General features: G+C 43.2%; 1 protein-coding gene across 37 annotated transcripts in view; it reads right to left on the reverse strand.

Moving 5' to 3' along the window:
- The window catches only part of elmo1 (engulfment and cell motility 1 (ced-12 homolog, C. elegans)), a 72361-nt gene that overhangs the window by 26930 nt on the left and 23937 nt on the right, over positions 1–21494 (reverse strand). For 14 of the 37 annotated variants that reach the window (XM_078081678.1, XM_078081680.1, XM_040188004.2 and 11 more), the window contains 14 exons: positions 16446–16486; positions 16266–16338; positions 16118–16168; positions 15860–16029; positions 13434–13469; positions 11517–11616; positions 11111–11262; positions 10871–10949; positions 9842–9883; positions 9501–9551; positions 8949–9071; positions 8277–8405; positions 7091–7195; positions 6861–6969 (listed from right to left, as the gene is read on the reverse strand). In XM_078081678.1, the coding sequence (XP_077937804.1) occupies positions 6861–6969; positions 7091–7195; positions 8277–8405; positions 8949–9071; positions 9501–9551; positions 9842–9883; positions 10871–10949; positions 11111–11262; positions 11517–11616; positions 13434–13469; positions 15860–16029; positions 16118–16168; positions 16266–16338; positions 16446–16486 (1261 nt within the window). The remainder of the gene's footprint in view (positions 1–6860; positions 6970–7090; positions 7196–8276; positions 8406–8948; positions 9072–9500; positions 9552–9841; positions 9884–10870; positions 10950–11110; positions 11263–11516; positions 11617–13433; positions 13470–15859; positions 16030–16117; positions 16169–16265; positions 16339–16445; positions 16487–21494) is intronic. The other 23 variants (XM_078081690.1, XM_078081693.1, XM_078081701.1 and 20 more) reach the window with 3 other exon arrangements.

Consider the following 21494-nt stretch of genomic DNA (forward strand, 5'->3'; position numbering starts at 1 on the left):
TCTTTAAATGTAAAGTCTTTCGGGCTGTGAAATGTGGCAGTTTTAGAATGTTTGGTCTACTTGGTGTTACTCGCTCTCACATTTTGTGTGTAGCGATAAGTGATCATTGCATAATGATGCCAGGACAATGAGGTCGCTGGGAAATGCGACAAATAAATAATACAAAATAATATTTGTTGAGAGTGCTGCACTTGTTTAAATGTATTTTAAGTATTTAATTAAGATGCATTCAGTGTGCTACGACTCCTTGATTAGATAAGAATGGAAACATGGAAAGGTCACAGTCCGATCTCCTCTGTGCGTTCTAATTACGTAACTAAACCATTTTGGCACGCAGTGCAACAATGGCCGAGACGCATAGAGGACAGAGGCAAGATAGCAGGACAGCCGAAGGAAGAAGAAGAAAATCAGGCTGAGGGAGGCACACAGCGATTTCACAGTAATAATATATAAATATATATTTATAAATAATTCAGAGCTGCACAAGAATGCATTTATAAAAAACACTTTGCACAACTTATATCTCTCCTATCTAAATAAATCAGGAGCTACAGAACTACTACTTAGACTATGGTCGTCGTGGCGCAGGGGGTAGAGCGGGTGTGCTGGGAACCGCAAGGTTTGGTGGTCGAGTCCCGGCTGCCCCATGTCTCAAGTCGAAATGTCCCTGAGCAACACCTAACCCCTAATTGCTCCCTGGGCAAAAATGTAAAAAGCCATGGGTTTAAATTGTAATATACGTCGCTTTGGATAAAAGCGTCTGCTAAATGACCTGTAATGTAATGATGTGCACATCGTGCCTCATTGCTTCACTTAATACTTAATTGGAGTTTGCTTGAATGCAGAAACGTGCACAAGCACACACAAGAAGCACACAAACAGATCATGTGTTGTATTTTTCTTCTAAAACTAGAGATGCAGTTGAACATTATTACACACGTATTAATTTAAATCAGTTAACCTTAAAAAAAATATACTTAGTGATGATAAAACTAACGGTTACCACATTACCATAATTTATGTCTGCAAAGAATAATTGTCAATTGAAAAACCCCTTTTCAACCAATTTTGCATAAATTACATTTACATTGTATGCATGTTAATTTGTACTTTTATCCGGATGTTTTCTGTTGCGTTTCCCTTCCATTGAAGAGGATCTTCCCATCCTCAGCAAGGACTCAACTACAGTTTATTTGTCTGACTTCCATGTCTGCTAGTAAGAAGCCTTTTTGGAAAAACGGCCTTACTCTGTTTAGAGCAGCTTTGGAAAAAGAAAATGGTTGATGGTCAATGACCCCCAAGAAGCTGAGAGCAAACCGCAGCGAGCGAAAGCCCCTTCAGACGCCGGCCGATGCTTCATCCACCGCACCACTCCAATCACCCGATGGGCTGCTGAGAGCTGACTGGGGGGGCGAGGGGGGAGGGGGGTGAGGGGGGGGACTCCAAGGACGATCAAACCTTGAGATTCTCTAAAGACTCATCCATTGAGGTTGTTGTTATTTGTGCCCTCCAAATAAAATCAACACAAGGCTGCAACTGACAGCGGTGTGAAGTGCCACTTGGAATTCTACCCATGGGGGTAGAATTCCAAGTAACCCCCCCCCCCCCCCCCCCTCCACATCATCCACTTCTCTCCTGAATCATGGAAGGAGACCTAGGGGAGGGATTAGCAACTTAAACCATGAGACTTAATGAGTCATATCAAACGAGGTCATTTGCATACTAATGTTTGATGTCGGACAAAAATTCTCATCTCTCATTCTCATCAATTAGATTTACTTTAAGTAAGCATGTCTCTCCTCCGTGTTTCACAAACCTCTTTGAGGTGTGGCAGAGATTTAAAACTAATATGGAACATTAACACAAAACCTAATATAATGTCATATTCTTTTCCATAATGCTCCCAAAGCAACGGCCCACATATGATATTAATTACTGGATAACGTGATGACTTTTCAGCATGTGGGAAAGAAACATCTCTCAGTGGGTCATAAATGTAATTAATCCTATTAAAGAGATACTTTATTTGAAGTCTTTTAAGTTTGAAACACTCACCCTTGTAGGCTTGATGGATTCATGGTGTAAAAAAAGAAATCCAAATATCACAAAATAATCAGGCAGAATATTTCACTGCTCTACAGTCCTGGAGCTACTTGTGATCCACACATACACGTTTACTGCACTTCCATGGCTCAGTTGTTCTGTGCGCTTTGTCAAGTTTGCCTTCGATGTTCGATGCATGCGTGCAGATGGACGATACGCTTCTATTCATCGGATTATTGATTTACACATTTGTATTATTCTAAACAGCGTGCGTCACAGGATCTGTGTGCTAAAACGGAACCACTACGGGCCGGTCCAAACGAACCACAGCGCTTCAATCTCTCATGGAGACGTGTCACATTTTTCTGTGTGATTGGGTGTAAATTAGGTTGTGTTGTTTTTAATCTCAGCACAGCAGGCAATTTAGAAATATCATTACACTCATCATTACAACCCCCCACCCCCCCATATTGAACTGCATCTTTTCTCGTAACAGCAGGCAATGGGACATACAAAAGGTTTTTGGCCTTTGAAACAAACCGCGAACAAAGCTGTGTTGGTTTTTCTCTTCAAAGAGAAACATCCACTTTTTGTCAGAAAGCAACCGAGTTTATAGGAAACTGCAAACCAACATGTATAATGGAACCGTCGTGGCCCCGTGTTCTGACCTAGGCTGATGGCTCTCTGATGGAAGAGACGAATATGAGGACATCTAGTCATTGTCAGAAGGGAGCCTGTCCAGGTCTGTGTGTGCGTGTGTGTGTGTGTGTTCATCTGGATAACAAAGCGGGGCCATGAGTCACAGCGCCTGCCCCTTCTTTTGAATAACTATTACCGTAAATATTCCATGGACAGGCGAGTCGGTAAAGTCATTGCTTTGTGTCTCACCAACACAGACGCCATTAAGGCCCGGTGTTTGCATGCAAACGTGGCAGCACAATTCACCTTTAAGGATCTGAGGCACGACAACAATAAATGAAAGAGCGACAGAACAAAAGAGAAATGTTATGGAGAAATGGAATATGGTGAGAGAGGGAAAAAAGAGCTGAATGGAGTTATGAATTACGTAGAATTCACCAGAAATGACAACTAATTCAAACAAACAAGCTCCCTTAGAGCTCCACATCTCCAGACCACATCTGCGTAGAAATTAAATAGCTCAACAACCAAAAGGGAAAAATGTCAAAACCTCTCAAAACAAGGATGGTATTAAAAGTAAAAGAATGACCCGTTGCCCTGAAAGAGCACTCTGAAAATGGTGGAGCCAGACTCTTTAGTGGCTGTTATATAAATGAAAATGGTAAGATGCCACCTGCTTGTGTACTTTTGTCAGATAGAGAAAACCAGAGCATGAAAGCAGGAGAAAGAATTCTGAGAGCGACAGATGTTCTTGAAATGCACTGAGAGAAAAACAAAAAAAACAACAGTGCGTGAGCCTGAAAGAGCATAAAGAGTGAGACATGTTTTACTTGAGAGAGATATTTAAGAGCCAAGCAGGGAAGGAAGACAACTGAATACAGAATTCTTTTTTTTAATCATTCTGCGTGAGAAAACAAGAGGCCCGCACACCTCCGGCGAAGCCATGCTGGCATTTCACACGGGAGCAAACAAGCTTTATCCAAAAAGGGGATGAGGAGAAGAAAAAGTGGAACAACTAAATAGATGAATAAAGAAACTTAATGATGGGTCATCCTAAAAGGGGCATGAACGGCAATAATTCACCCATTAAGCCTTTTTCATTAAGTCGCAATAAAAAAACACAGCTGTCAACAATAAAATACAAACTAAGCATAAATTCCATCAAGCTGAGCAAGTTGTTTCAGAAACACACTCGTGAATTTTAAAAACAGAAATTGTCGTTCATGTTGATCGGCAATGACAAAAATATGACTAAAATGGCAGCTGCAAAAAGCAATGTTTGCTACCATTTTGGACTAAAACACAAAAATGTCAACGTCATGTGGTGCAGGAGGAAAGAATCCCCTAAAGAAAAAAGGCATCCAATAGTTAAGACATTTCCTTCTTGAGCACAGCAGTGGTTCACATGACAGGTTCAACCTTTTTTCAGTGGACCTCCTGTACAGAACCAAGAAAAAGCCTTAAATATCACTGCTACACTTCAACTTATTGGTGGAATAATGAACCACAGCTTCTAATGTATTCAGACTCAAATACCACACAATCAAAGCTGATAAAACAAAGGAATATAGATAGACAAGCCTTCCGACTTCCTCGTTAGGGTCACATAGGTCACAAAGGTCAGTCAAGTGATGACAGCTGAGACTGACATTTCTAACTGCTGGTACCCGCACGCTCATTCATCTGCATTACGCCTGACTCAGGTTCTTTAACTCACAGAGCACCTAAACTATAAGTTGATTGGCCCGTGTTACATTCAGCATACTCGTACAATCAGCAGTTATTGTACTTATAACTTGCACAGACAAAATGCACAGAGCTATTTACAGGAGATGGTGCAGTGCAGCTAAGGCCTACTTTCTCCCACGAGGAGGAGATGCATGTGATGGAAAGCTTATGCAAATATTTACTGGACATTCTGACAATGATGGATGGAAACGTTATGATTTGGAACGCAGTGAATACGAGTATATCAAAATGTCAGCTTTCTTTTGTGTCCTCTGGAATATCCAGTAGGGAGTTGTTAGATTTTATTCCCCTTGTATCTAACTTTAACTGGTTGCCCTTAGATGACCTAGTTGTCTATACGTGGATCCTGTCATGTCTTAAACATTTAGATTCATGGTAGCAATTTCTATCTCTCACACACACACACACACACACACACACACACACACACACACACACACACACACACACACACACACACACACACACACACACACACACACACACACACACACACACACACAGTATGTATATATATATATATAATTTATTAATAGTAGGTTCAGTCTCCCGGCCTAACCGCCTCAGTAAAGAGGACAATAAACAGCCACTGGGAATAAAAAGACCTAGAACTACAAGTCAAGGTCAAATTCTACTCCAGCATTCAGTGACATTTAAAATAATACAAAAATAATAATAATAATAATAATAATAATGGTACTGACACTTAAAAATAATAATAATCGTAATGATAATAACAGCATAAGATGTTAATGAAAAGGGGAAACAGGGAAGGTAACCGACCATTCGGTCGAGTAGTATTCAGCTCACATTTTTGAGTCACTTATGTAAGATCGTACACTGTGCCCAGCTCTATTTAGGTTTTTAAAAAACGTATTCATGTCATGGTGTAGTCTTATTCATAATGATGGCCTTGCCTTCATGCTGAATATTCATCTCTAGTTCATAATATTTCAATTACATGCTTAGAAAAGCCTCAGAGATGAAGATGTTTCCATAAGTCTGGTTGCCTAATAAGCATTAGGATATGAATTAGGTCAAAGGAATATGTTTTAAGAGAGACTAAAGGGAAGCAATTTTGGTCCAGTACGAGAGAGGATCAAAGGGGCACGTGCAGTGAAGCCCATTTGTGTAAAAACTAATGAGACACTCTGAATAAAATAAATGCCTCGAGAAAAAAAAGTCACAGCCACAAATACATAAACAGAATTAAGAATAAAAAGCCGCCAAATGACTTGAATATGGAAAACTAAAAGCGTCAATTGTGTGTTGACGTATCAAATCACTGCATGTTGCATTACCAGAGCCACTGTACGATATTACGCACCAATAATGGCCGATCACAGGTACACAGGAATCTGTCTCAGTCTTACCTAATATGTGCTAATGTGAAAGCCTTGATTTCTACAGGATATGACGCAGAAAGGCTGTTTGGAGCGGAGCATGAGAGACTATTGGGAGCTGGATACAGTCCAGAGCCTACGTCATGTTGTCATGTCATCAATAACAGAGCTTCACTGTGTTCCCATAGAACAACGTATACAAAAACAAACTGCAGCGCAGGGACACGAGAAGTGTCCAAAACCCTCCACTCTCCTGCCTCGCTTCAAGACGCAGTAAACCTCCCTACATCTGTAGTGTAGACAGCATTTATGTGGTAAAACCTAAATCTGTGTGGAAGGTGGACACGAGTCTGGCAGAGATAGGATCACATTAAAGAAAGGCAAATAAATGTACAATATGCTTGGAAATGTTAAAAGGTTTTCCTGCACTTCATTATCTTGTATTGAAACTTGCTTTTATCAGCAATGTTAAGGAGAGATTGAATAATTGCAAAGATGTTTCTTTGACGGCACAGACACCGGAGTGGACGCCATTCTTTCATGGACAAAAGTCTAATGTCCCTTGCAGAGCAGAGTGAATAGCCCTACAATGCAGCCTAAAGTCAAAGTCCTCTGTGAAAGAGAAAGAAAGATGGGAAGAGCAAATGCAAAGGCCATATCAGTTTAAAACTGAGCGAAGAACGGCGTCTCCCTCCCTGCAGGGAGCCACGGGGGGTTCAGTCTGGAGCGGAACGGAGACCCGCTCGCCCATTAGAACAAGTAGAGACAAATGAAAAAGGGCACATCAATTTGGAGTGGACGTGGGCACAGCGTCAATTTCTCTGCACAGTGTGGCTCCCAGAGGCGGTGCATTAGGCTGAAAGGGGCTCAGTGGGGGCGAGGTGCATCACTAATCAATGGACTCCTGGCGGCACGGTTACTGAGCAAAATGGCTGCTTTCATCCTAACAGGAAGGGCATTTGTGACCGTGTTTTGTGTTGTGTACGTATGTACACTCATCTCTTGAGATATACCGTCCATGCGCTCATTCTGCAGAAACTGTGAGCAAAAGATCTACCGGCACCAGCGGGCTGAGAGTGGACTTACGTAGCTCGCCGACTTTGAGAATCTCACAGAGCATCTTGGTCAGCTCGATGCTGCTGCGGCCAAACGGACACTCGTGCTTGTCTTCTCGACTGCTGTTCTCCAGGACGATCTAGAGAGACCAACGACCAGGAGTTTTGGTAAGAAGAGGAAGGCACAAGGAGGAAAATAACGGCACAGGAAATCACTAAGTTGTGATACAACTGCACATGGAAGAGTGTGTGCATGCTCACCCTGATGTAGGCGTCCTGGTGGTGTCTGGCAAAATACAACATGTTATCTAGAGCCAGCATGCCCGGAGGGATCTGGGTGAAATCCACAGCTGGATTCACGTGGTTCTGAGAGACAGAGGACGAGCAGACAGCACTGAATCAACCTGAAACCCTTCTTTATCCTTTACAAACAACAAACCCCAAAACATCCCTCACATTCCTCCACACTATGACATCTGAACGTTGTATGATGCAGGTTTATGCTGCCTGTGATGTCACAGTGCATCAGACTTCATTCGTCCCAGACTTCGAACGCAATTCAGTTGACAAATGATTAAATCCAGCGATACAAACGTGATGCGGCGCAAACAAATCACTGTGAAGCTAATCTTGATTTTAAAAAGATTAGACAGGCTGTTTAAGAGAAAAGAGCACGAGGAAGACAGAGTAAAGCAGGGGATGAAAGAGGGATGGAAGACACAGATCGGGCTCATCAGTTTTGTAATTCTATCTGACAGGAAGCAAACTTATGGGCTTAAAACTGATAAGACATGCACATCTTTAAAAAATAGAATACACATATATATATATATATATATATATATATATATATATATATATATATATATATATATATATATATATATAAATTATCTTTGCACACTGCAGTGCAAGGTAGAGTAAGAGATAAGTAGGATTAACATACCCAAACAAACCCCTGGTGAAAAGTAACTCGCTACAAGCACTCAACTTATCTCATGTTGAAGTAGTTGCAGTTTATTAGAGTATTTCCATTTTATGATTTTAAATGCTTCCAATACACTTATGTGACAACTGAATATTGAATTAAAAGAGTACAATGCCTTCATATCCCATCCTTTGTGGCTTGCAGCCCTTCATGCTCCTTTGTATCAGATATCCCTTAAATTGGTGTAACAGAACCTTCCTCCCACATTTGTCACTTCATTACTGTCCTCGTTGATCTTTTACCTGTTAGAAGGAGGCATAAAGGAGTGAAAACTAGCCTCACCTCAACCAGCGATAAACAATGAAAGGATTTTGCATTGAAGGACAATTGTATCCAAATAACAGCTGACAAACACAAACTGCCACTTGTCTCAATTCACTAGATCGGGTTTGAGTTGCAGGCAGAGCGAGTCATGAGAGAAGGAGTACAGTTTAGGAGTGAAACGCATGCCAAACTTACGATGAAGCCGAGCTTCTTGTAGTCGCGGGTGTACATGGACTTGCGCTTCTCGATGCTGCCGCTGTTGTTGGGCTCGCACTCCACGTCGAAGGCGATTCTCCGCAGCTCAAAGATGATGTCCCTCTGAGCCTGCACAGAACGGCGTTAAAATGCTGCTCGGGAGTCCATCCGGCTTTTCTTCCGTTCACCGTTTTGTAACTTCTTGCGGTGCCCGAGGCGATCTGGCCGACCGCCATGACTCTGCACTGTTTTTATTACTTGGCCAGCCTAAAATAACTAATCTCTTTTTTTCCAAAACCGGCTGGATAGGGCCCAAACTGCCCACAGTTCATTTTCCTGAAGAGGTTTTCGTACGTTTCTTGTGAAGGCTACAGTTCAACAGGCTTCTTCTGACTGCTCACTATTTTCATCTTGCTGAAGTCTCCTTTTAAAAAACAATGAAATTCTCTAATTTTCCAACAAATCCCAACGACCATAAAATTGATCCTATCCAAGAATGTAGGCCTATATTTTTGTGTAGCCAAATATATTTATATAATGTTATTCTGTAAGATGTTATACAATATATTAATTCCCTTTGTTGATTGTCATTCTTTTTTATGCAAATGAAATTGCTTTGAAGATGATGATGATCCCATCCCTTCATTCCTGTCTGCATTCACAGCCCCCCACCTGGTCCTGGGGATCCATCTTGGTCATCATGCGGTCCTCCAGCAGGTTGAAGGTGAGCACCTGCAGGACGTACAATTGGTGGGCCATCTCGGCGTTGATGGCTGTGGGGCTCCGGATCACGTTCTGAAAAAGTGTGGAGGAGGAGGAAGGGGGAAGAGGGGGGGGATTAGAAGAGCGGAACACAGAAAACAGCGGAGGTGTTAGATCTTCAAATAGAAGTCGAAGGTGAGAGAGCGGTTTTTGGGGTCAAAGAGACCAGACATGGATTTAGGAGGAAGGCGGTAGGAGATAAAGACGGAGAATAAGAGGATTTGGAGGTGAATTTGGAGGATCAAACAGTCAGATGCGAGAAGAAGAAGTGAGATGAAACACAAGGAAGATAATGAAAGAGAGAAAAGGGAACAGGTGTGAGACAGCAGGCGCAGTAGATAATAACCAGCAACGTGAGACAGATGAAGATGTGACAGGTGTCAATTTCCTTTCTGATATCACGCGGGTGCTGAGGCATAAACCTGAACAGAGAGAGAGAGAGAAGGGAACAGCTAAACTTACACTGAGAATGATGGAGCGCAGCTGCTTCTGGGCGAGAATATGGGCCATCTCCTATGGAGGGAGAAAACAGGGAGAGAAATACACTGTTTAGGAAGAACAGAGGGATTTTGAGAGAATAAAACCACAAATACACCAACCAAGAAAAAAAGTATACATGTTATGTGTTAATTTGAAAAAATGAATGAAATGAAAAGAGGCTGCCTCAGCACACTGCCAGGTATGCAGTGACTCGCTGTATGAAATTAGAAAGCTATCCCAAAGGAGAACTTAATCTTAAAAATGGATACTAAATGTCTTCTACAGTGCAAACTACGAAGTGTTCTGATCAAGGGTGCACTTACTGTTAGGGGACAATTTAGGATGTCCACAATGTGCTCATCAACCTAGCGTAACGTGTGCAGTGAGGAAACAAAAGTCAGAGACAGAGAGGGTGAGTAAGTGAATGTGGAAAAAGAGAGAGTCTGAGAGGAGGTTAAAAAACCCCGAATGTTTCCAGCTTGTGGAGGAAGGAGGGAGGAGAGGCAGCGGAGTGAGCATAATATGTTGGGACACCGGGGGATCTTAATAATAGCTTTACTGATGGTTGAATCCTCACCATGCGCGCGCACACACACACACACACACACACACACACACACACACACACATCTTTCCTTTTAAGACACACAAACGGAGAACCAAAATAGTGTCATCAGCCCCTTGTATGCTTTCAAATGTGTCATCAGTGATACATCTGCAAATAACAGATCCTGGCATGAGGAGGTTCTGTGCCATGACATCAAATTATGAAAGTGCCTCCCTGCAGAAAGGAAAGTGTCTGCTGCAAACTCATATTAGCACACGTGCCTGCGCGCAAGCAAGAGGACATGTTGGTCATTTATCCCCTAAAACAACCTAATAAAGTTGCTTAAAGTTGCTGCCAACCAACCGCGTGAATCCGATTTAAAACATTTGGCCTCAGCAAAGAAAGAAGCACTGCAACATCAGCGTGCGCTACAATCTGCATGCAGAGATGCTGTGCAGCTCAGTTCTGCATAGCGTGTCTTTAAATTTGTGTGCTGCATCAGAGAAAAGTTCTGGTTTAGCATCATTCATTGTTGTTAAATGTCAAAGCCCGTCGCTGGACCCTATGGTGCCGAGTGGGGAGTGAGAGCATCTCGCATGCATGTCACCGCTCTAGAGAGGAGCGCAGTCAGTGGGGGTCGAGGGGGCTTTGCAACAGTTGCACTGGATTAAACTGAAGATGGGGGGTAAACACCCGAAATACAAGTACAGACACAGAGTGTAACTCACTCACTACACCGTGACACTGACAAACAGCACGGTGCACTACATGCAGTGAGTGCTGTGCGCGCACACGCACGCCTCACCTGTCTCTTGTCCTCGGGAGCTTTGAGAAAGAGTGCGTTGATGACAGCAATAGTGTAGGTCTGGATGTCTTGATCAGTCCTGCAAATAGAAAACAGCACGCACAAGAATATCAACTATACGTAGTAACAGATAAGTACATCGCCAAGCTTGTGTTGTTCGAAACAGATTCTTCACCATGCGATAGTTTCAAAGATAAATCAATTTGATTAAGCGTCCTTACCGCCTACTGATCCACTTACCCTTGGAGATGTGGGATGAGCTGCCCGATGGTGATCTCCTGCGCCACCTTGTGGTAAAGATCCTGACTGTTGAGCACAATGGACTCCAGGATGGCCAGGGAGCGCTGCAGCACGGCCGTGTCCATGGCCGACTTGTTCACGTAGCTGGCGATCTGCAGGAAGGAAAGAAAATGCAACGCACTCACTACTACTCATGGATGAGACTCAGAGCTTGAGCGACGGACACAGTGAGCGGTAATGGAGGACAAAAAAGAAACATCTCATATAGCTGTATTAGCTCCTATACACATACGCAAAACTAAAATCAAAACCTTCCCAGCAAATACAGAGTAAAACAAAAGGATTATAAATGCAAGTCCCCCTTAAATCTCTGCCCTGTTTAAATGAGACATTTTTCTTGGCTGACCTTCTTGATGAAGGCCACAGAGAAAGTGTCCCAGGAGACAATGCCGTGGTCCATCAGCTCCACAAAGGCCGTCAGAGTGAAGGACAGCAGGTCGCCGAAACTAAGAGACGACGCACACACAGAGACACACATAGGAAACTTCTCTGCGGCAGATGGCCTGAAGCAGTGTCACGGTGCAACGCCCAGATGGCTCAGAACATAACGGGGAATGAGCGGTCAGCAGAGGCGAGGGGAGGGGGGGGGGCAAGAGGAGGAGAGGGGGCAGAGGATCATGGGAGTCGTTCTGCAACCAGGCCTACTTTAAATAGACGGAGAAAAACGGGTAAGGAGGAAGAAACGGGAAAGAGGCTTGCGATGCAGTGCGGTACACACTGGCCTTCCAGAAACGGCAGGGGGCCGTCAGAAGGCCAGCAGGAGCCGGGCGGCACAGCGCGGCGTTCAATCGGGACCAGAAAGCTACAGAAGAGAGTGAAGTCATGCTGGTTCGAAAAAGTACCAGGAGAAATAAATTGCTCCGCTTCAGTCGCAGGGGGGCGAAGGAGGGAACGCATTAAACAGCTGTTGTGTACAATATGTTTTCCGCCGCTGGAAGTAATTAACGAGGAAGTAATGAATCATAATAAAAACAAGTGATACAACCTATGGTTGGTTAGACAGCCTTAATTTATTTTTTCTCTTTATTTCGTAACAAAACTGTTCAGTAAAGATCACGACGCTCTGCTGTCCTGACTCCGAAATGATGACTACTAAACTAAAGACACGCCTCTTCAGACTCTACCTTGACTAAAAACACGAAGCAGATTGTAGCACTTAAATTGTACATAATAACGGCTCTTATCTATAGCAAGTTGTAAATGGGCTTATTTGAAGAAATTGCACTTTCTTGTGGGTCGCTTTGGATAAAAGCGTCAGCTAAATGTAATGTAAAAATGTAAACGTTTTACGATACTGCCCTCTGCTGCTTAATGTTGGCACTCAACCCTTCAGGCTTTCGTTGGTTCATACTTCCATTATCGATGTACTTGCACTGTGTCAAGGAGACCTGAGAATATTCCGTATGCTCGAGTCGATATGCAATATTACATTGGAAGTTAGTCCGCAGAGCTGAAACACCATCAGACTGAGCAAAGGGACACCAACCACAAAGGATAACAGGTTTTCAAGATACAAATGAAGCGGATCCATAGATCAGTGTCGCTGCATTGGAGATGGTTAGTGAACAATGAAATGGGTAACTTAGTGACCCACAGGAGAAGAAGACTTTTTGCAAATGGCCCTGGGCATTTAGATGACCTACTGGCATTAAGTACACAATTTGTCATGCAATCGTGACCAATAGAGGATAGATTAGATAGAGTAAAGGAACCCCTGTTGGATAAATGCAGCTCCAGTTAGAATAGAGGATAATGGTTAATACTGTTAAAGAGAAAGAAAGAAAAGTAGCTGCTGAGCACCTCGACGTGGACACACAGACGATCCAGCACCGTGTGTAAAGAACACCAAGATTTAATTCAGGCTTACTTGTACTAAAGGAACAGTATCAATACATGCAGCTGCACGTTTGTTACGTTATGTTTATAAAAGCAGCAATTCCTTAATTTCTATTCATACTATTTCAGTGAGTTTATAGAAATAAATCTTGGCTTTCTTTGCGTCAGTATTGAAGAATTAGAAGGTTGTTTGAATCGGTCGCCCAAAACCACATGCAAAAAAATCCCCAAATGAGACCAAATGATTTTGAAATGGAAGCCAGAAGGGGGGGGGGTCTGTGTTATGCATATATCATTTCCCACAAGGCACTGGGGCCAGAGTCTTAAACATGCAGAACCGGCCAGCAGGTTAGGAAGAGCACAAAGCCAAGGACATTACCCTGCTGGAGGGGGGGGGGGGCGCTGTGGAAGGGGGAGGGGGTCTTACCAGGGCTTCATTATCTTCTGTAGTTTCTGATAGCGTCTGCAAAGATTTGAGAAACTTTGGTGTCACAGTTGGGAAACAAACAACCAGATAATCTAGTGAACAACACACATCACAACCTGTTCTCATCATCTCAACATCCCCGAAAGACCAAAAACCCCCAAAGGTCCAAGCGAACACGCGTCATACAGATTGTTATTGATCGTATCAATCCAGACAGAAGCAAACTGAAATCAAACCTTAACATTTCCTTCCGTCCAGTGCACAGCAATGATCACACAACACGGGGAAACCGCGGAATAACGCTTGTGTTTAACTATGGAATCAGTGTCCCCGGCGTAGCTGCTCTCCGTCGGGGAATTAAGTTCCAGCTTAAGTTCCAACAGCTTAAAGGGCCACACTTTGATGACGCTTGTGCTTTATTAATTCTTTCTAGACAAAATTGCATCCACCTCACCTTTACATCTAAATTCAAATTCAACCAAATCTGTGAGAAACTGTGTGGTTTTCTTCATTGTTATTTAAACAACAGCTATGATCCTTCTTCCCATCACTTCGGAACGTAATAACTGGTTGAGGTTGCGCTGTTCCATCAGCAGAGGGCGACGCCTGCCTTTCACTCGTGGCGCTTGTGTGGGCAACAGCAGCCTCCTGCCAACTTATCTCCACACAAATACAGCACAACATCTCCGGAAGAAGGTGTGGATCACGGCGCCGCTCTGCCCTCTAGACTCTCGGGCACGGAGCCTCTTGAATAATTACAGTCCGCCGGGTTGTTTGTTGTTAGGCGCACCAATGACTGTGTGTTTCACAGATACCGATCTGCATGTCTGTTTCATAAGCTCCTTCTGTGGAGATAGAAAAGGCAGCAGAGCCAATTGCTCTTTCCCCTCTCACTCAAACTCTCCAGTGCTGAATAACTGATGTGATGGTAATCTACATAAAAAAATATCTCATGAAAGAGCCAGAAGCAGAGTGGAGTCCAACATCAGTGCTGCTGTGATGGCTCCCAGCAGTAAGATCTAACGAGGGTCAACTATTTGCCAATTTGAGACATTTATGCACAAAATGATTTCCTAAAGTGAGCGAAATGTCAGACCGTCTCGCCCCCAGAAATAAGAGATTATCGGGTTCGGTTGAGAAGATGAAACATCCGACCTGGGATTTGACCTTTAATGTACAGACCGCACAAAACAATCTGGAGAAGAGAGAAGGAGAAATCCTTTTTAGGAAGGTTGAATAGAAGAATAGAGCGCCAATAATCGCATGATTATTGCCGTCATTAATCTTTGTGCTTGTGTCTTGTTTGGCTTTCCACTGCGCCGTAGATCAGGTTTGATTTTTGAAAAAAATCCTTTAGGCACGCAAACAATTCTTCGCCCGTCTCTCTCTCTCTCTCGCAGCATACAAAGTGATGAATAATGAGAGATGTACGAGGATGGTGCTGCTGCACTCCCTGCCAGTTTGCATCGAACGTGTGCGGCCTGTTGTTTTTTTTCGCTCCTACTGCAACTTTCCTCTGGGTTATTACTCTGACGGAGCGCTGGAATCACACAGCCTGCTACAGAAGCAAGCATGCACACACACACACGCACACGCACGCACGCACGCACCACTGGCATCGCGGCTGAGAAATTCAGCCTCAGCGAAAAGCGTCCTCGCTTTAACCTTCAGTTGAGACGGTCTCCAGAGCCCCGACGCTGCCATCGCACGGATCTGCTGAACAGCCAGAAAACAGCGCAGAGCTCCTGTGCTCCTCTGTTGTCTGCAATGTCCCGATCATGGTCAGCAAAGGCAAACGGGACCCCCCCCCCCCCTCCGGGCATGTTCTTCTCAAGCCAGTTGTGCTCTTTTCAGCTCCTCAGAAAAGACCTCAGAAAATTTGAAGGGAGGCTCTGAGATTTTCTCCTACTTGGGTCAAGATCTAAGGGAGACCTTTATTTCCACAGAAAGGTAGTTCAAGTCACAAAGGGAATGTAAGAATTTAAACAAGTTTTCTTGAGGAAAACGACCTGATAATGAGGCGTCTATCCGGTGTGTTGGTGGTGCCCTAAAATCCTAAAATAGCCTCAAATGCAAATCGATTCCCACGCCAAAGGCACCAACAGAGGGCCCGCTGCAAAAGAGGCTGCGTTGAACTTAACCCATCAGAAAGCACAGTGCTGGATCCTCACTGACCTCAGAAACGTGTAAAACTCAGAGTGAGACGTTCATTTATAATACCCACCATTGACTTAAATGGGATTAAAATAAAAATCATGGGTTTAGTATACGAAACCATTAGAGCCATATACAGCATATTACTCAAAATATACCACTGTTCTTTGGTCACCCTGAAATAATCCCTCACACAAAGAGGCATGAAAATCCAAAAGAAGAACACTGTGGTGACACAACCACGAAAAGAGATGGTCGAGCTTCTGACTTACTCGGTCCCACTCTCCACCATCAGAGTGAGCAGGGAGATGCCGTCCAGGTTGATGAACTCCTGTGCGAAGGTGATGTCCCTCGACGCACTGGCCAGGTCCTTCAGAGACTCCAGCTTGGCGTCCATGCTGGACGACTGGATCCGTTCGTGGAGCTGGACCGCAGTCTGGTACTAAAGTGGAAAGAGAGGATAAAAATCTGCATAAGGATCAGTGCTCTCGTGCAGCTAAAAGGGCATTGTGCAAAGAAATGAAACTCACAGGAGAGGTGGTCAGGCGCAGGATGGACCCATTCTTGATGTCATTGCGGTTCTGTGGAGGTTCACGTAGATAAAAGCAGACGTTGACGAGCACGTTTTCTTTTACCTCAGATCACTGCTGCCTGGACTTTGAAAAACCGATAACAAACCTTTTCTGTGATGTAGAAATTTGTGGCATCAGCAATCTGCAGGGCAAAGTTTTCGTGGTTCCCCAAGGACCACCTGAAACCCACGAGAGGAGAACAGCAACCGTTGCATCACAGGTATTTATTAAGGGGTAGAACATCCAGTGTGACATACAGCTCACGAAGAAGCCAGTGCACACTTACCCCTCACACACTTCCTTGATGATGGCGGAGAGAGGCTTTTTCTGTGGAAAAAGGCAAAACTACATTTAGACCACAGTCCAACCCAGAGGCCCTAAAGTAGCAGCCCACTCAGATTGAGCGGCAATGATTTTATGTAACAGCAGTGACACGACGAGAGGTTCCGCAGGAGGCTGTATTTAACCGTCCGACTGCCGGCGTGTGACCATGTCCGCTGCGCCGTCTCATTTCACGTAATGGTTTGTGAAACTGCTTCCAGATCAGCAGCTGTGATGTTCTGCAACGTGCGAGTGGAAAGCAATGAAGTGGCTAGAAGTTTAATCTTGTGGCCACTTCTGTAGTAGATAGGAAGTATTGCACTTTTTATTTCATTGTAATGATTTGGAAAATATAGTTGCAGGTTCCGTACAGAACATATGATCAGTTTCTAGTGATTGAACTATGGCACGGCTAGTATTTGTTTATACTTAGTGGAACATAATGCTAACAAATCGTAGCACTTAAATTGTACTTATAAGGGCTTTTATCTATAGCAAGTTGTAGATTGGCTAATTTAATGAAATTGCACTTTCTTGTTCTTTTGTTTGTATCCTTACGAAATGCACTTATTGTAAATCGCTTTGGATAAAAGCGTCAGCTAAATGACATGTAATGCAATAATGTAGTTTGTTTTTCCACCAATTTATAATGAATGAAAATCTTGCCTTGATGCTCTTTTGGTTTTGCCTGTCGCGATCATTTTCAGATTATGAAAATCATGACCTTTTGTTTTGATTTATGAGGGTCACAGATTGCACGTCCTACGTTTCAGCTGACCTCGATGTTCTGCACGTTTGTTACTTAACAATGTCACCAACATTTGAGCTTGTTGCCACAATAAACAGCAATACTCGGGCATTGTTCAATGATTGTGTCCATCTATGTTCTATTTGAACAATTTCTTCAACTTCTAAAATAATGACCAGTTCATCTTTTAATAGGAGGGACTCATCTCTGGGACTGTACATCATTGAAGTACAGTGGCTATTGTGAGCTACTTTCTGTTGCATTATGGGGACCACTAGTACCGCTCCATCGACCGCCAGCTGATGTTCAGAACCAAGAGAGTGTTGTAAAGATGGTTAAGGGGCAGTTATCCATACGCAGAAGGTTAAACCATGAACACTCTTGTGTACACACACACACACACACACCAAGCAATTAAATGAGCTTCTCACTACAGTCACAATGATTGCGTTGATGCGTCGCTGGGGATTTACACACAGAGCAACACGAGCGGCCGCTTCAAAGAGCGAAAACTGCAGTGATGAGGATTAGCAGAGGGAACACAATGGTGGCAGAATGATGGGCACACAGTGGATGACGGGAAAAAAAGGCAGAGAGGTGACAAGAGACACGAGAGGCGGCTTTTATTTGAACAGAACATTCATCAAAAAAGAGAAATTCACAAACGGAATAAGATGAAGGCGGAAAAAAACAACGGAAAACGACGTGAGTGAGGAGGAGAGTGGATGAGAACGGTTGTTGAACAGAGAGGAAAAGCTAATGGCAAGTAAGCAAAGTGCATGTGGAGGGATGAGGCGAGGATAAAAGCGTATACCAGGTAGTATGTATCTGCATGCTCAACAATGATGCGATCCTCAGGCTCTCTGCGACCAACGCGCACACACGCACAAATGTCAAAACTACTATAACTGTGCGATTACATTTTTTTTTACCTGGAACTGAATATTAGACATAGCATATCAAAAAACTTGTTTTAGAAACATTTAAGAACATGAATATTACTTAATTCATCTGGCTTAAATAGATTTCTTTGTTCAACTGGCCCTTTTTCAAAATTATTAATATGCTCAATCATCAAAGAAAGAGTTTGGTTTGCAATATTTTTAAAGACATTAAACAACTTGTGGATTTCTAAGCTATTCCTTCTCTAGTACATGATCGAAGCAGTAGTTTTTACTTGCATTATTAATAAACCTCTATGTTTAATTTAGTTGCTTTTTATGAAACCTAAAAAGGGTACTATATTACCGCGTGCGCAATAAATAAAAAAGTCAAACTTCATTAGTACTGGCGCGAAAATCTTTTGCAGTCCCCTAAATGATTGTCAGCAAGTGCTACATTTTGCATTTAAAGGTGTTTTCTTTGCCTGCGGTTGGTCGAGATTTCGGTTTGAAATGTGTGTCTCTTTTGTGATGTAGATTATATTTAGCAGATACATTGAAATTATCTCACACAGCCCTTTTCAGTAAAGGAAGCGATTTGGACTAGTTTGTTTACATTTCAAATCAAGGAATAATTCCTCGGTTTTCCCGCCTTGAACAACTGTTCTATGGCCTCAATTTTCTCCTTTCATTCAATTTCCTCTGGGGTCCAAACGCATGCTTGTCTCGTCGTGTAGGAGTCACACCACCTGCATTATCCCATTTACGATCTACTCTTCCTCCACTTCATCACATTTCCCACCACATCTTTCGGTCTTACGGTTCGCTCTCAGCTACAGTATTCACCTAATGCACTGGAGTATTTGTCAAAAGCAAAGCTGTAATCCATCTTCTACGTAAACGCGATGTCCTTTAGCTCCTGTTATCTGACACGATTCTGCAAATATACTCTCTCTTTCTTTCCAAGGTCATTCCTGCTAGTTTATGACCGATCCCAGCGATTTCAAACCATCACTACATTTCAAGGGTACATTTTGTCACATCTTTGTGTCCCACTTAAACATTTTAACTTGTATGTGCAGCCACATAGGCCATAAAAAACTAAATCATTGTTAGGTTTCTTACACAAGCTGTCCCTGAATGATTTACTGACACATTCAACTGCAGCAAGAATACAGCCGATTGGTCACGAGTGATTATACTTTATACTTTGCACTATCGAGTGTACGAACAAAGTGTAGTCATCATATGAGGACTGTTTCAGCATTTGCAATTTATGAAAAGAAAGACTAAACGGAAGGTAAAACATGTCATGGACAACATTCTTGTGGTGATAATGAAGCGTTGATGAGGCCACTGGGTGCTACCTGCTCAGCACAGGTTTGTGTGTAGCTGGTGAACCTCAAAGTGCAACATTCAGGCTCAGGAGTCGGAAGAGAACAAAACAGAGCTGATGAGCGGGTGAAGATTGGACCTACCGATTCATCTGATGGCCACAGACACAATTCTGAATGAATGATACTGTTGCTCTTAACGCCTACATGTGTAAGTAGGCAACTGATACCAACAACGTTGCGCTGCATCAGCTCAAAGAGGTGAGAAAATGTCCTTTGTTAGAGCAAAAATATGTTGATGTAACCAACGGGTTTTAGATCTACGTATTTCCATACTGCGTCACACTGTAGTGTATAAAATACCAGGACATTTCCTCTTGACTTCAATTCTACTGCTTATCTCCAAAACGTATTTCCCCCCCGCAGACCAACACCATGTCGTCTCCCGGCTCTCGATTACATTTCTGACAAATACAAATTCTTTACTACAATAGCCGGCACCAATTCCCCAACGGTACGACACAAATGTCAGACTTTTGTGCCTCCGAGGCATTGAAGGTATTTGGAGAGCTACTGAAATCACGGTGCAACCCTTTCACTCTCATATATATATATATGCGCACACACATAGCACAGGCGCACAAACAAATACAGATAAATCCCCCATACAGATGAATACATATGCAATGTTCACACACACAGGAATAGTAATGCCATGCAAACACGCCAACGCACAAAGTCACTTATGCAGAGTTCTACCCATAAAAAAAACAACAACGCAGATTTGCATCTATCCATTCACACACACTTTCTGTGGGACTGAAGAAACGAAGCCCACTCTCCACGGCATGACTCAGACAGACGTACGCTGCTGCAGGGCCCATTGTACCGCGGAGACGTGGAGGGATGTGGAAGAGGTGGGGGCCCAGGGTGGAGGAGGAAAAGCACAAGCGTTTACAGTCTTAACAAAAGATGGGAGGAGGACGAGTAAGAGGAGGAGGGGAAAAGGGGAGAAAGCAAAGGAGGACAACGAGCTGCAACAGCGTGGAGGAACAAGAGAAAGATGACAGCGAGAGATAAGAAAATTAGATAAAAGCAGAGGGAGGGAGGGGGAGGAGGGAGGGAGGGAGGGGGAGGAGGCTGCTTGGAGACGTCAGAAAGACCAAAGTGGAGATGGAGACGTTTCAACAATTCAGGCTGCGAAAAACTCCGCTGTTAACGAGACGTTAAAAACGACATCCCCAACTCTACACTGCGGCGCCTCAAGACCCTCGCGGTGAACCCAGAAGCACACGCACGCCGCAGTCCAATGTTTCATTCAGCGGCGAGTCCATTGAGATTGTTGATCGCGGCTCCGGTTGTCAGGGTGACTCACAGCTTGTACAAGCATTAGTCACCCAGAGAACAGGCCATTTAGACCACTGCATGTGTAATCAAACAAACATTTGAAAACTTAAAAAGCCGCTTCACACGGGGTGAAATTATTTAATTAAAATTTCATCAGCTATGATCAGCGTGGCCTTCACCCGAGGACTCGTATTTGGGCTGTTGGCACTGACCAGGCAAACGGCATCCCCGTTTTATCAGAGTTTGCGGGAAGAAATGAGTGCACCATTTTGACTTAAAGCAACTTAATCATAAAGAGAATTATGAGAATTCTGATGCTGTTTTCTAATCAAATCAATTTTCCCTTCTAATCTGTTCCACTTTCAACACCTTCTAAATAGGTAACTTAACTTGTAAATAAAGTTAATGATCACAACCAGCAATGAGCATGAAGCTTTGAACTAGTGATTGAATATGTATCATAACTTGTTGTAGCCTTCTTACTTTTACAGCTTGTATTGTGTGCACTACTTTCTTTAAATACTGGGGATGTGAAATCAGAACTATTACGTTTATGAAACTAAAATATCAATTTCATATCCATAAAAGAGTCACAATTGGATCAAATTGATTGAACACTATTAGCAAAATGATTCCTCCCCAAATTAATCTAAAAATAAAACTGACTGAAAACACAGCTGCAGTTGCACACTAGCGTTTACATG

Source organism: Gasterosteus aculeatus, chromosome 10 (genome assembly GCF_964276395.1).
Source record: "Gasterosteus aculeatus chromosome 10, fGasAcu3.hap1.1, whole genome shotgun sequence".
Lineage (NCBI taxonomy): Eukaryota > Metazoa > Chordata > Actinopteri > Perciformes > Gasterosteidae > Gasterosteus > Gasterosteus aculeatus.